At 32.6% G+C, this 12204-nt stretch overlaps 1 protein-coding gene and 1 non-coding gene across 3 annotated transcripts in view; both read right to left on the bottom strand.

Annotated features, from left to right (window-relative positions):
- Positions 1 to 8713: 8713 nt before the first annotated feature.
- Positions 8714 to 8830, bottom strand: LOC124886926. The gene has a single exon (XR_007044324.1). It is a non-coding gene; the product is annotated as a U5 spliceosomal RNA (small nuclear RNA).
- A 949-nt stretch (positions 8831 to 9779) lies between these two features.
- LOC107839439 (annexin D4) overlaps positions 9780 to 12204 on the bottom strand; it is a 2595-nt gene continuing 170 nt past the window's right edge. For both annotated transcript variants that reach the window (XM_016682924.2, XM_047394577.1), the window contains exons 2-7: positions 12130 to 12204; positions 11339 to 11511; positions 10929 to 11147; positions 10559 to 10786; positions 10298 to 10369; positions 9780 to 10175 (exon numbers count right to left, since the gene is read on the bottom strand). In XM_016682924.2, the coding sequence (XP_016538410.1) occupies positions 9963 to 10175; positions 10298 to 10369; positions 10559 to 10786; positions 10929 to 11147; positions 11339 to 11511; positions 12130 to 12175 (951 nt within the window). In that variant the 5' untranslated portion in view covers positions 12176 to 12204 and the 3' untranslated portion in view covers positions 9780 to 9962. The remainder of the gene's footprint in view (positions 10176 to 10297; positions 10370 to 10558; positions 10787 to 10928; positions 11148 to 11338; positions 11512 to 12129) is intronic.

Genomic DNA, 12204 nt, shown 5'->3' with positions numbered 1-12204 from the left:
AGTTAAGTTCAAACGGAGTAGAAAGCTAAAAGCTTTAATCTCCAGAAACCAAGCTATACAGATTTGAAAAAAAAACTTTAGTGAAAATTGAGATAACGCTTATAAAGCAAGCTCATAGAGTGGTGGATGTAACCTAGCTGCTTCACTTGTTCCTTTACTTGGAATTGATTTGATTTCTATTCTTTTGGGAACCATATTATCTAAAATTAGCAGGAACATAAAATAATATATTATTGTTGATTAATGCATCGTTAAAAAAAGATAACAGTAAATCAAATAAGCAAAACAACAAAATAACAGTTGCAACAGATCACCGATCTGTTGCATTAGGTAGTATATTTGTTGTAGTATATAACCAAACTATTACAGCGGATGAGTAATCTATTGCAACAATACAAAACATATCACTCATCTTTTAAGACAGATGAATGGTCTGTTCAGCAGATCACACAACTATTATGACATCATCTGTTGTATTATATGAGTGATCTATTGGAACAGTTAAATAATTTGTTGTGACAATACAAAATATATCACTCATCTGTTGAGAAAGATGAATGGTTTGTGCAACAGATCACACATCTGTTGCAATATATGAGTGATCTGTCAAAGTAGTTAACTAACCTGTAGCAACGGCTGATTAATCTGTTGCGATAATACAAAATATATCACTCATCTACTGAGAAAGATGAATGGTATGTGCAATAGGTCACATATCTGTTGCAACACATGAGTGATTTGTTGGAACAGTTATCAATGGTCAATATTGTTTAGATTTCTTCCAACATAGGATCATCTATCGCGGCAGATGAATGATCAGTTGAAAAAATCAAGTCTTGGACATTTCCTGTAGAAAGAGTTGATGGGATTTTATCCGACAGGAGTTCATCTGTTGCATCAGATTATTAATCTGATGGTTCTTCCATTGCACCAGATGGTTAATTAGTTGCATCAGATTTTTTATCCGATGCTTAATCTGTTGTAACATATGATAAAGTTGTTGCATCAGATAGTTAATCTGTTGCATCAGATTATTAATCTGTTGCATCAGAATTATAATTTGATAGTTCCTCTGGTGCATTAGATAGTTGATCTGGTACATCATATAATAAATCTGTTGCATCAGATGGTTAATATATTGCACCAGATAGGTAATTTGTCGGAGAAAACAAAAAATAGTAGCACAATTTTGTTTAGCAAAAAATAGCAATTTCACCATTTTTACCAAAAACAAGAACAGAACAAATCAAACCAAATTGTCGTTTTGTTTTTATAAACACAAACAATAAAAAGGTCATTTCAGACTACATTTTAAATTAGTGCAACAAATATTGAAATTGTTAACCAATACTATAAGAGAAGTTGGCTCAAGTTCCTCGTTTTTTTCAAAACTAAAAAGGCCATAAATTTTTACTTGTGAAAGAAGAAAATGAACGATGAAGAATTCGAAGCTGTTGTGGCCGGAGAGCAAGGTTGTCACGTCGATTGAAGGTTGAAGTCGAAAAGGAACTCGAAGCCCAACTATTTATAGTCGGATGTTGAAGCCGTCGAGGATTGAAATGAGAAATTTGCAGAACAGTTGGTTGGAAGAGAGTTGAGAGAAGCTGTCGAAAGACGGATGAGAGACAGGTTGATTGAATTGAAGAGGGAAACTTGAAGCCCAACTATTTGTCGCAGGAGGTAGAAGTTGCCGGGGGTTGAAGGGAGAAAAGAGGGGAACTCGAAGCCTAATTATTTATCACCGGAGGTAAAAGTCGTCGGGGGTTGAAGGGGGAAATTTTGCAGAACTGTTGGTTCGGAGAGAGTTGAGAGAAGCTGGAGAGAGAGGAGAGAGAAGAGAGTGATTGATTTGGATTGAAGAGGGATGTGGGTTGGGTTGATTTGTATTTTTTAAAAGATTAGAAATTTTTAAAAATATTAATCAAGTCCACAATTAACTTAATCAAATTTTCTAATGATGTTTGACCCTATCTGTTGGTCAATGTCATCAATCCTTCATTTAATACTTAAAAGACACCTTTCCTTCAATTTTCTCAAGTTTCTTTTATTTAGGACATTAAAGTTAAAACCTAACTAGAATTATATACAATTTCCTTTTAGCTAGCACCTCCTTAAATTATTTTCTTTTATTTAGACCATTAGAGTGAATTGAAATCGAAATTTTCAAATCAAAATAAATTAAACCTGTATAGGTTAGAAAACCTATCTATAAAAGGACCTGATAATATAAAATATATGTTTATTAGCAGTGCTTTGACAACGAAAAGTACTAAAAAAAATTCTCAAGCTTGATAAAAGTTGTCATACCTATTTGTTTATTTTTGTCTTGTGTAATTGTTCATATAAAAAATATATACGTGTACTTTTCATCTCTTTTTGATGTGAAGTTGTTAAACAATTATTTCTAAAGATGTTAAATCAATTTGGTTAATTCTTTCTGCAATTATTTACATCTCATAAAGTGTATTTGATAATTTTGAACCTTGATGCCAAAATCTGAAGATAGAGATTGTATTGTGATTAAACTAACATGTGTTTACAATTTATTTTTTCAGCGTGCGGATTCTTCTCCAAATAAAGCCTGATTACTTCTCAAGTTATAGTTAGATCTAAAATTTCAACGTGTGTTCTCTCGAAGTAAGCCTAATTTATGTTGGTTTTATTTGTCTGATAGACTTTATTTTTATTTTTCTTTGTTATTAGTATTTTTTTATATATATAAAATCAAAATACTTACTAAGGGAATTTGTATTAAACAAGGTGGTTTTTCACGTAAAAATTATTATATTTCTATATCAATTAACAGTCATTTTTAGGCTTATATTTATGATTGAAAACTTAGAAATAGATACTATCTATATTTTATTCATCTATATAAAATATTTAAGCTACCACATTACAAATATGTAATAAGCAAGTGAAACGTGAAATTTGGTTAAGCATGAGTGTTTAAAGTGTGCATTAACTTGATAATTCTTAAGAAATCATCCATGTAATAAAGAATTTTAATCTAAAAAGCAAAAAGTTGGGGTACCTAACTTCTCACTTTTTGATTCTTTTAATCAGTTTTTAGTTTTTTGTAGGCACTTTTTTGTTTTATCAAACACTTTTAAAAGCTAAAAAAGAGATTAAAAGCTAGTTTGACCAGATTTTAATCCTATCCAAACGGGCTCTTAACTTAATAATGAACTTTTTCTCCTTCCTTAAAAGTCTTTGTAATAGATAAAATTATCTTTCACTTTCTTAGTTCAATTATTATATTATTATATCTTTTATAATATTGAATATTGACTATAATAAATATATTAAAAATAAATAAAAAAGAAGTTTTTTAGGTGTAAAATTTGATGAATTTTTCTATTTGTACGGGAGAAGGTTTGTTTTCTTATTGTTCTGTACTTGTTATCCTACATTTATAAAAAATATTAATTTTTCAATGTAGATTGAATTTTCTTAAATCTATGGGAAAGGTTAATTTTTTAATGTAGGAAAATTATTTTCATAGAAAATAATTATTAAAATATATAAATATATGAAATACTTCTAAAATAATAGTAATTTTGGTTTATGAATCCTCTACTTCTATATAAAAAGTATTTTTTATTTTAGATTCTTATTTTGTCACGACTTTCACAGTAATATTTATGATTAAAGAGATAATTTGCTTATGATTTGAGGTAAGTTTTCTACAATTTTAATATATTTCTAAAGTTTTCGATAATAAATTTTTGATAGACAATATTGTAGTATCTTTGATTAAAGAGATAAATTTACTTGTGACCTGAAGTAAGTTTTCTTAAAATTCAGTATAAACTTGAAGTTTACAATAATAATTATCACCTATTCTTGATAGACAATTGCATATCCAAGTATTTGAGATACACATTGGTTTATATGATTTAAATAGATATAAAAATTTTAACGTGGGTGATTATTTTTTAATAATTTTATCTGTCGTGAGACGTACGTATGCAAAGCACGTAATAAAATAATATTCTTTTTTCATTACGTAAATAAACTGGAGTATTGCATTTAGTATAACGTTAATAGCTATGCTTAAACGAAGTGATCATCTTATCATGTAATATTAATTGTCTAATGCACACGTGCAAATCATGTACTCTTATTAGTTAAATTTTTTAGGGTATTTAAAATTGAGTTCTCACAATTGTTTTATGAATATTTTAAATGCAAAAACTTGTGATAAGTAAAAATAATACATTATTTATTTTTTAGCGTGATATACATATGTATTGCACGTACACTAAACTAGTTGATTGAAAAGGGTCTCTATTTTAATTAGAGAGTCAATTAATTCAAAATAAATCATATTTATCTTACCACAAGCGGAATTAGTCGGTATTGCTGGCAAAACTTGAGTAAATAGTTATTTCTTTCTTAGAAAATAGTCTCTAAAACTGATATCTCTGTAAGAAGATCAGCATAAGAGGTTTTTCAAAAAAAAAAAAAAAAAAAAAAAATTAAAAGTGCCTCATTGTGAGGTGGCAAGAGTCAATTCAAATTTCAAATTAAAGAAAGGGAAGATCATCCATATCAAATAGTATAACCTATATATGGTGAATTATTTTATTCATGTCCATATTATTATGTCGATCGTTATCCAGATATTCTAGTGAATTATGCACCATATTTAATTAGGTTATGTTTTCCCTATGTCTATGTGTTTTATATAGTATGTAAATTAGTTCACGTTCTTGACAGCATCCAGTGTAAATGACGATGAACATAAAATACTCCCAAACGTCTAGGATTAAAGAAAATAAAAACAAAAGTAGATGGAGTCCATGTTAATGGAGTAATAATTGAGGTCAAGTCTTCCTAGTGTTTTTTTTAAAAAAAAAATATCTATCATCGTATTTATGCTATGTCAATATAGTTATCCATGGCTAGATCACTAGTTACTTTTCTTTATGCCATGTTTTATTAAAAATGAAAAGTACGTGGGATTCGCTAATAGAATATTTGTTTTACTGATTTAACTTGTTCACACCATCAGAAAATATCAGTATTTAGTATTATTATCTTTTTGTCTATGTTGATTTACTATTGTTAGTTTGTTAATTCAATTCGTATAGACTTTATTACTTCTCTAATATAATAATAGAATACGTACAAATAGGAACATGGATCAAAATTCGAAGGGTTGAATTATATCAAAAACAATATACTTAAATAATTAGTTACGTACTTATCCTAGCAACAAGGGGCACGTCCAGACATAAAAAAAGTGTGAATATATTTCATGCATGGTAATTGGTAGGTAGTTCACACTTCACAATTCCATGTGAAAGTGATATGTACGTACGTTTTCAAGTGCAAAATTTAAATCATTCACATGTACCAACCTTAGCTTTGAGCTAAAGTTTATAATATAATAATGTTGTTTTGATTCATTGGGATATATGAGAAAGATTCACACCTAAACTATGCTTGACGAAAGATTTTTTTCAACCTAATATGGTTGAATCACATCCATGGACATTAATGCAGCTAGAAAAATTGTTAAAAATTGGCTCGTATATACGAGATGCTCTTAATATATAGAGAGAGAGATTAAATCTTTATCACTTTTGTGAAACTTGTGATAGTCATACTTTAATTTGTAATTCTTAAAATTAATCAACTCATTTTATTTTGAAAATATAGTTAAAAATTAACTCTTTTTTAAATTTAAACTGCAATCAAACACAATTCTAACATATTTGAAAATTGTGAAGTTAAATTTGCGTTTCGATCATTATACTTTTTGCAAAAAATATTTGAAATATCCATGCTTAAATATACTTATAACTATAAAAAGTGAATTCAAAAATAACTGAAAGTATAATGAAACGCAAATTTAATATACTCATTCTTTAATTTGTTGAGTGGAGCTTAAAATTAAGACATTTTCTTTAATTTGTTTTTTTGCCCTTCTCGGAGAGGAAAAAGTAACTGAAAGTGTACAAGTGACTCATTTTCGACCAACTTCTCCATTTACAATTAAGATAATATACTCAACAAGTTGATGGAACAGATTTCATGTTGGGGGCTGGGGAGGTGGTGAGCCGTGGGAAAGGCAGAATTTTCACTACGAATTTAGTATCATTTATTATCCATATGGACAAACAAAATGCGACTTTGTATATACTCTTGTTTTTTCGGGTACACAGAATTTATATTTCGGCACAACAATTTCAACACAAGTTCAAGTATACAACAAGAACACCTATGAAGTTATGCAACACCTTCAACACAAGATCGAAATGACCTTTCAAAGAAGTGTATTTTTCCAGAAAATTAGATGAAACAAAAAAAGGTCAATTCCTCCGAATTCACGGAGTGTCCTTAAGGAAATAATTCTCCTCAAGTACCCGAGGTTGCGGAATTTTTCTCCCAAGATAAAATGGCCTAACAATCCGACTGTAGTGGTACCTCAAACAATCGGATTCTCTTCGAACTCACTCAACGATTAGAAGGTCACACGGGGTATTTCAGAAAGCAACAAGTGTGTTAATGCAGGAAAATTTTAGTATCTAAACCTATGGAAAAATGCAGGTTTATATAGCCATTAGGTGCCCCTTCCGAAAGGTGGCAATGATTCACCAGAAAGGTGTATCCTTTCTGAACATCCATGTCTGTTTATCAAAAAGTGTGTATTTTTCAAACAGCCACGATCATCCAAACAGTCATACTTTTTTCCGAAACAGTGTATCTTTTACTCGAAGAGTTGTGTCTCTTCAAGCAGCCGCATCATCATTTCTACGTGCAAAAGCATGCACGTTAATTAATGGAGGTTCAAAACTGCAAAACTGATTGCGTTTTTTCAGACTGTTCAAATAAATTTTGAACAAGAAGATGGATCTCATCGATCGAAACCGAAGCCAAGCCAAGCGACGACACGAGGCACCTCTTGGTTCTTGCCTCACTTATTATGTGGAGTAAGTGTTCTTTTATACAAACACTTGAAGGTTTCCTTCTCCCACCAATGTGGGAGAATTAGTAGACTTTCCCATATTTTGAGTAAACTTTCCAAATTGAGTGTTATCTCAATTTTTCCTCCACTTGATTCCCTCCATTTTTCATTCACACTTTAATCTTGAACCCAACCTATAGAGTGTGATTTTCGGAGGTTGGGATGATTATTAGGTCTTGATTTTCTGATTAACATGGTTATAAAAAATGCATGTAAAGGAGTTCAATCCATTTGTTCAATTGAATCTTACACTCATGACTCTATGTTAGTAATTGCTGAAATATGATCATGTGCGCGGCGTGTATATTTGTTAGTACTACTTATATATATTTTTACTCTGGCTTGATTAATCTGTGATTTCAGGGTACTGTCTCTTCACACATTTTTGTAGACATAATATTTTATTCACTCCGGTAATTGACTCACAATTTGAAAGGTTCAGCTCACTAGCATGTTCATCCTTATAGGCCACTTACATGCATATTTAGCTTGTTAAGAGTCTCACATTGGAAAAGGGATGGGAAATTGGCCTCCTTGTATATGAATTTGTGCAATGCTCTCTTATGAGCTAGCTTTTGGGGTTGAGGTTTAATGAATCTCTTATATCATAAGCTTTCCGATATCTTAAAACCAGGTGCAAACTTTTGAGAGGCATAGCTTGTCTCTTGGTATGTCTCTAGGATGCCTATTAGATTACTGTATCTTCAGCAGAATGTCATTTCAGTCTCTATTTCAGCACTGTTATTCCAAGTGTTAATTTTGTTGTTCATGCGTGATAGAAAGCAGTCATGCTTGACAAGTGAGCCTTCTGAAAAGAGATGATGCGCGGCAAGCAAATGAAACCTGGAATTCAAGAAAGAAAACCATCACACAATTGCAAGTGATAGTAGAGATAGCTTATGCATCATCTCCTGGTCGTCTGGCCGCGGTGAGACAAGTATATTGTGGAGGAGAAAATTAAGCAAAACTTAGAGAGTGATAACTCGTCAAGGATTTCAGGTAAAATGTAGATGCAAATATGCACTTGAACCAAGCTAACAACATGGACATCTGAGTAATTACAAGTATGTTACAACTTATCACGAAGGGCAACCTGTAATTCGTTCAAACAGATATTTAGTGTCAATGTTGTATAATTCGTCTAAACTAAGGTTATACGGGCATTCTTGTATACATAAAACCAGGTGTTGCATGTTGTGTTGAAAGTATCTGTTAGATGTAACCGTGTCTCATAACTATTAATGAAGTACATTTTATTTGTATCCTCTTGTATGTTGGAATGCCAGAGCCTCAGTTGTCGGGTTAGGAACTGACGAGGATTCACTAACTAGAGCCATTGTAACACGAGCACTGAAGTTGACATGATGAGAGTGAGGGGAGAGTATTTCATCGCGAACAAGACTAATCTTGATAATGCAGTTATTGATGACACATCAGGTGGATTACATGAAGTACCTGATGACACTGCTTGGGGCCAAAGTCTAGGTCTCTGAAAACTGCTGTTGTATTATTTCAGTAGAATTCTACTTTGTATGCTTTGAAAACTAACAATATTGTGGTTTCAGTACTATGATTGTACTTTGTATGCTTTGAAAATTCTATCATGAACAATAATGTGGACTTAATAACCTAATTAATGGGTGAAGAGTGAATTCACATATCTCTTGGGCCCCCACCCAGTGTTAAGACTATTCAAAGAGAAAACCACATAAAAAAGGTTTGAGACTGGATTTGTTGGGGTCTTTAACGAGAGAACCCCTCCAAAAATTGGCGTATGCCACTAATTGCAGCGCGCACACGGTATTCTTTAGTAAAAGGCGAAAGAATAGTTTGCTTTGTGCTCACTGCGTGGCTGCGTGAGTTTATAAGCCTACATGTGCTGTTATTTTATATTCCGACAGCATTCTGACTTACTAGTTGTTTGTCGGTGTGGCACTCGCCTCAGTCCTTTTTTCTTCTGTCAAACTTATTAGTATATGTTGCTCTCTCTCTCTCTCTGCTGCTTCTTTTTCTTCACCAGTCCTTAAGCTATCTTTTATACTCTTTCAGTTTGATTAATTTAATAAGTATCTGGTTTTGCTCAAGTTACTTGGTGGTTTTGAAGAAATATATACTCACAAGCAAATCCACGAAACGTGGCATAGGATGTTTTGGACTTACCACCTTGAATTTCGGGGTGGATTCAAGATTTGAAGGTTATGGGTTTTGAATTCTGATCTTATTAAGTAATTGGATTCTAACTGAATAATTCGTACGCTTTGATTGATTTTTCAAGACAAGTATAAAATTCAAATTAAGGCTACGTACTAGTGTTACCAAATCCATAACTGACAAGCCCCGCCTGTAGAATTTCCTAGGCAGGTTTGGTTTTTTTATCTAGTGTATAGAGGGAAAACCCAATTGGCAGAAACAAAGCAAAAGGATTTTGCTGGTTGTTTAATTAGCTATCTTATATGATAATTTTAAGTATAGGTGGAGCCAGAATTTGAATAGATTATGAACTTGTTGCCAAATTTATAGCTCATTTTAGTTACTGGTATCACATTTAATTTTTTAGATATATGTAATGACTTTCATAATGCACATACAGACTTTAAGCTACAAACTAATACCATATACTATTGTAGCTCCACCCCGCGACTTAAAGTTGGCCAAGTAGAGTGAGGAACATTGTACCTCTACTCTTATATTCTCCAATAAATATCTTAGTTAAAATGGCGCGGGACTCGAACAAGTGTTCCTTGCTTTAGTCGTGACTTAGTTTTTCTGCGATGGCTATCTATTAACTTCGTTGCAAGTTAAAAATTATACAACGGAGCTCCATATCTTATTCTACAGATAAACTATGATACTGAAACTGCTCATTTGAAATCATACATAAATTTAGCAAAAGACTTCAAAAGAAAGGCAAAGGGGAAACAACAAGCATTTGAGGACATGGAACAACTGATGCAACTTTGGCTATGCCAAAATCCGGGCGGAATAGTTAGTCAGATTTTGAAATTATAGTAAGCAAGAAATCCCTGTAGCTACCATTAGCAACTTCTTCAATCTTTGCAGGCAAGGTAGTTCCACATTTGATCTGGAATTCTTTTTTGATTAGCTTCATATCATCGTCGTCTGCTCTTGTAACTATGACTCGGGTCACCGAGTCTTTAGCAGATTCATTCACATCCAACCTTAAGGAACCGATCAAGATCTATGGAATAAAAAATTTAAAATGAGAAAAAAAGATCAAACAGACAACCAAATTATCTCAAACAAAAAGGGAAGAAATATAGGATACCGCATTATTTATCAGTTTTGTGATTGCTATTTTACCTTGCTAAAGTATGCTTGAGGTACACAGAGACATTGAACAACTTGTTTCAAGGTCAAGTCACCTTCGAGATCCTGAGCATAAAAAAAAAATTAAGATTATGTCATCTAGTACCCAATGGTTAATAAAGGGCAGCCCGGTGAACTTAAGTCCCCACTATGGCACGCCGTCCAGGGAAGGGCCAGAGCTATCTAATTCCTAATGGTAAAAAAAATTGAACCATGAACTGTCCGTGCATAGAAATTAAACTCTTTTTTTCTGACCTCGTCCAAAGAGTTGCCGGTGATTTCCTTGTAATGGCTATAGATGGCCTTAAGATGGAGCTTGCTTCTTGTCGAAAGGATCCGCACAATCTCATCATCCTCATCAATCAGCTTCTTCTTATTAGCATTTTTTATTGCATTCACAAATATCTTAGCCTCAGATTTTGCAAGATCATCGTTTACTCGTGGCCCTTCATAACGGTAGGAACTCACAAGAGCAACTAGAAGCTGTTTGTCATTACAAAAAAGGGGTTAATTACTAATCTAGAACTTTGAATAAATACAATTAATTGGTAACTAATAAGAATTGATAATTCACCAATAGCGTAAAGCCAGTGCATACAACTTAAAACCTAAACATAACGGGTACCTTTCTTTCAGGACTTTGAATATGGTGGGCGATGTCCTCCTCAATTGAGTGTTCAAAAAGGGAATGGTAAGCTTTTCTTGCTCCCAAAAGATCTTCGGAGGATCGAGTGCAAGCAGTCTCGATGATAACATCGTGATTAGGTACTTTCAATAATAACGCCTCCTTGAACAAACGAGCATCTCTTTCCCATGGGTGCATTGTGTACAGCACCACCGCATCCTATAAAATTTTGACGAGTAAACAACATCACAGATCCTTTCATAAGACTAAACTTATGGAACATTACACATACTCCCTTCACTATCTCTTACAGCAAGCATTACAATAAAAAGTTATTTCAGTATTGTGTTATATATACAATCAATTTCACAAGGTTGCTCGGATAATTAATATAAAATGTATCTAAATACCTTCAGACGCAAAAATTCTTGGCGGAGCTGAAGGATATGTTGATCATCCCATCTCTGGAAATGGCGTTCGTCTTCTCTGAAGAATCCAGGGGTGCTTACCCTGTATGATTCCCTCTGATGGCGATTCCATTTCCCCAATGTTGAGATGAATAAACTCTCGTCCACACCAAGTCCTACAAATTTGTGCAAAACAAAAAAGTTTACAGAGATAGAAATATCAACTTCCAATTATAATTGAGCTTGAGCTTGAGCTCGAGCTCATGACTCACTGGATGTCTTAACAACTGATACATCGCTAAATAGTTACTTGCACCATAGATCAAACATTTTACCGTATATACTCCCTCTATTTCAATTTGTTTATCTTACTTTCCTTTTCAGTCTCTTTCTTAATTGGCAACTCTTTAGTTTCAATATCTCACATGACGTGTTTGAGACAACAAGATTAAAAAGCACAGTTTAGTACATCACACGTACTTTAGCTTAAGATCACAAGACGCAAAAATCATTTATATTCCATGCTCCCATCAATTAAAACGGAGGAATAGTAAGTCGAAAGAGTTAATTTCATTCTCAGGCACAAAAAAGCACATGGAATGCCCAAATTGTATAGATCCAAAGTAAAATCAGACTCAGAAAACGAAGTTTCCATTTCGTAACTTTTTGAACATAGAATTATTACTAGAATTTTCCGAAAATCAACAAAAAAAAAAAAAAAAAAATCAAATTTCCAATTATTTCTCAATAAACAGTAAAAAGTTTTAGTTTAAGAAGACGAAATGGAAAAGAACCTGAGAAAGCCTTGGTTAGAGCTGCATATGCATTAGCCTCTGCCATTTTTTTCTCTGTTTTTTTTTTTTTTTTTT

The sequence above is a fragment of the Capsicum annuum genome, chromosome 8 (genome assembly GCF_002878395.1).
Source record: "Capsicum annuum cultivar UCD-10X-F1 chromosome 8, UCD10Xv1.1, whole genome shotgun sequence".
In the NCBI taxonomy this organism is placed as follows: Eukaryota; Viridiplantae; Streptophyta; class Magnoliopsida; order Solanales; family Solanaceae; genus Capsicum; species Capsicum annuum.
The sequence above is the reverse complement of the archived record's forward strand: the minus strand, read 5'-3'. Positions and strand labels throughout refer to the sequence as shown.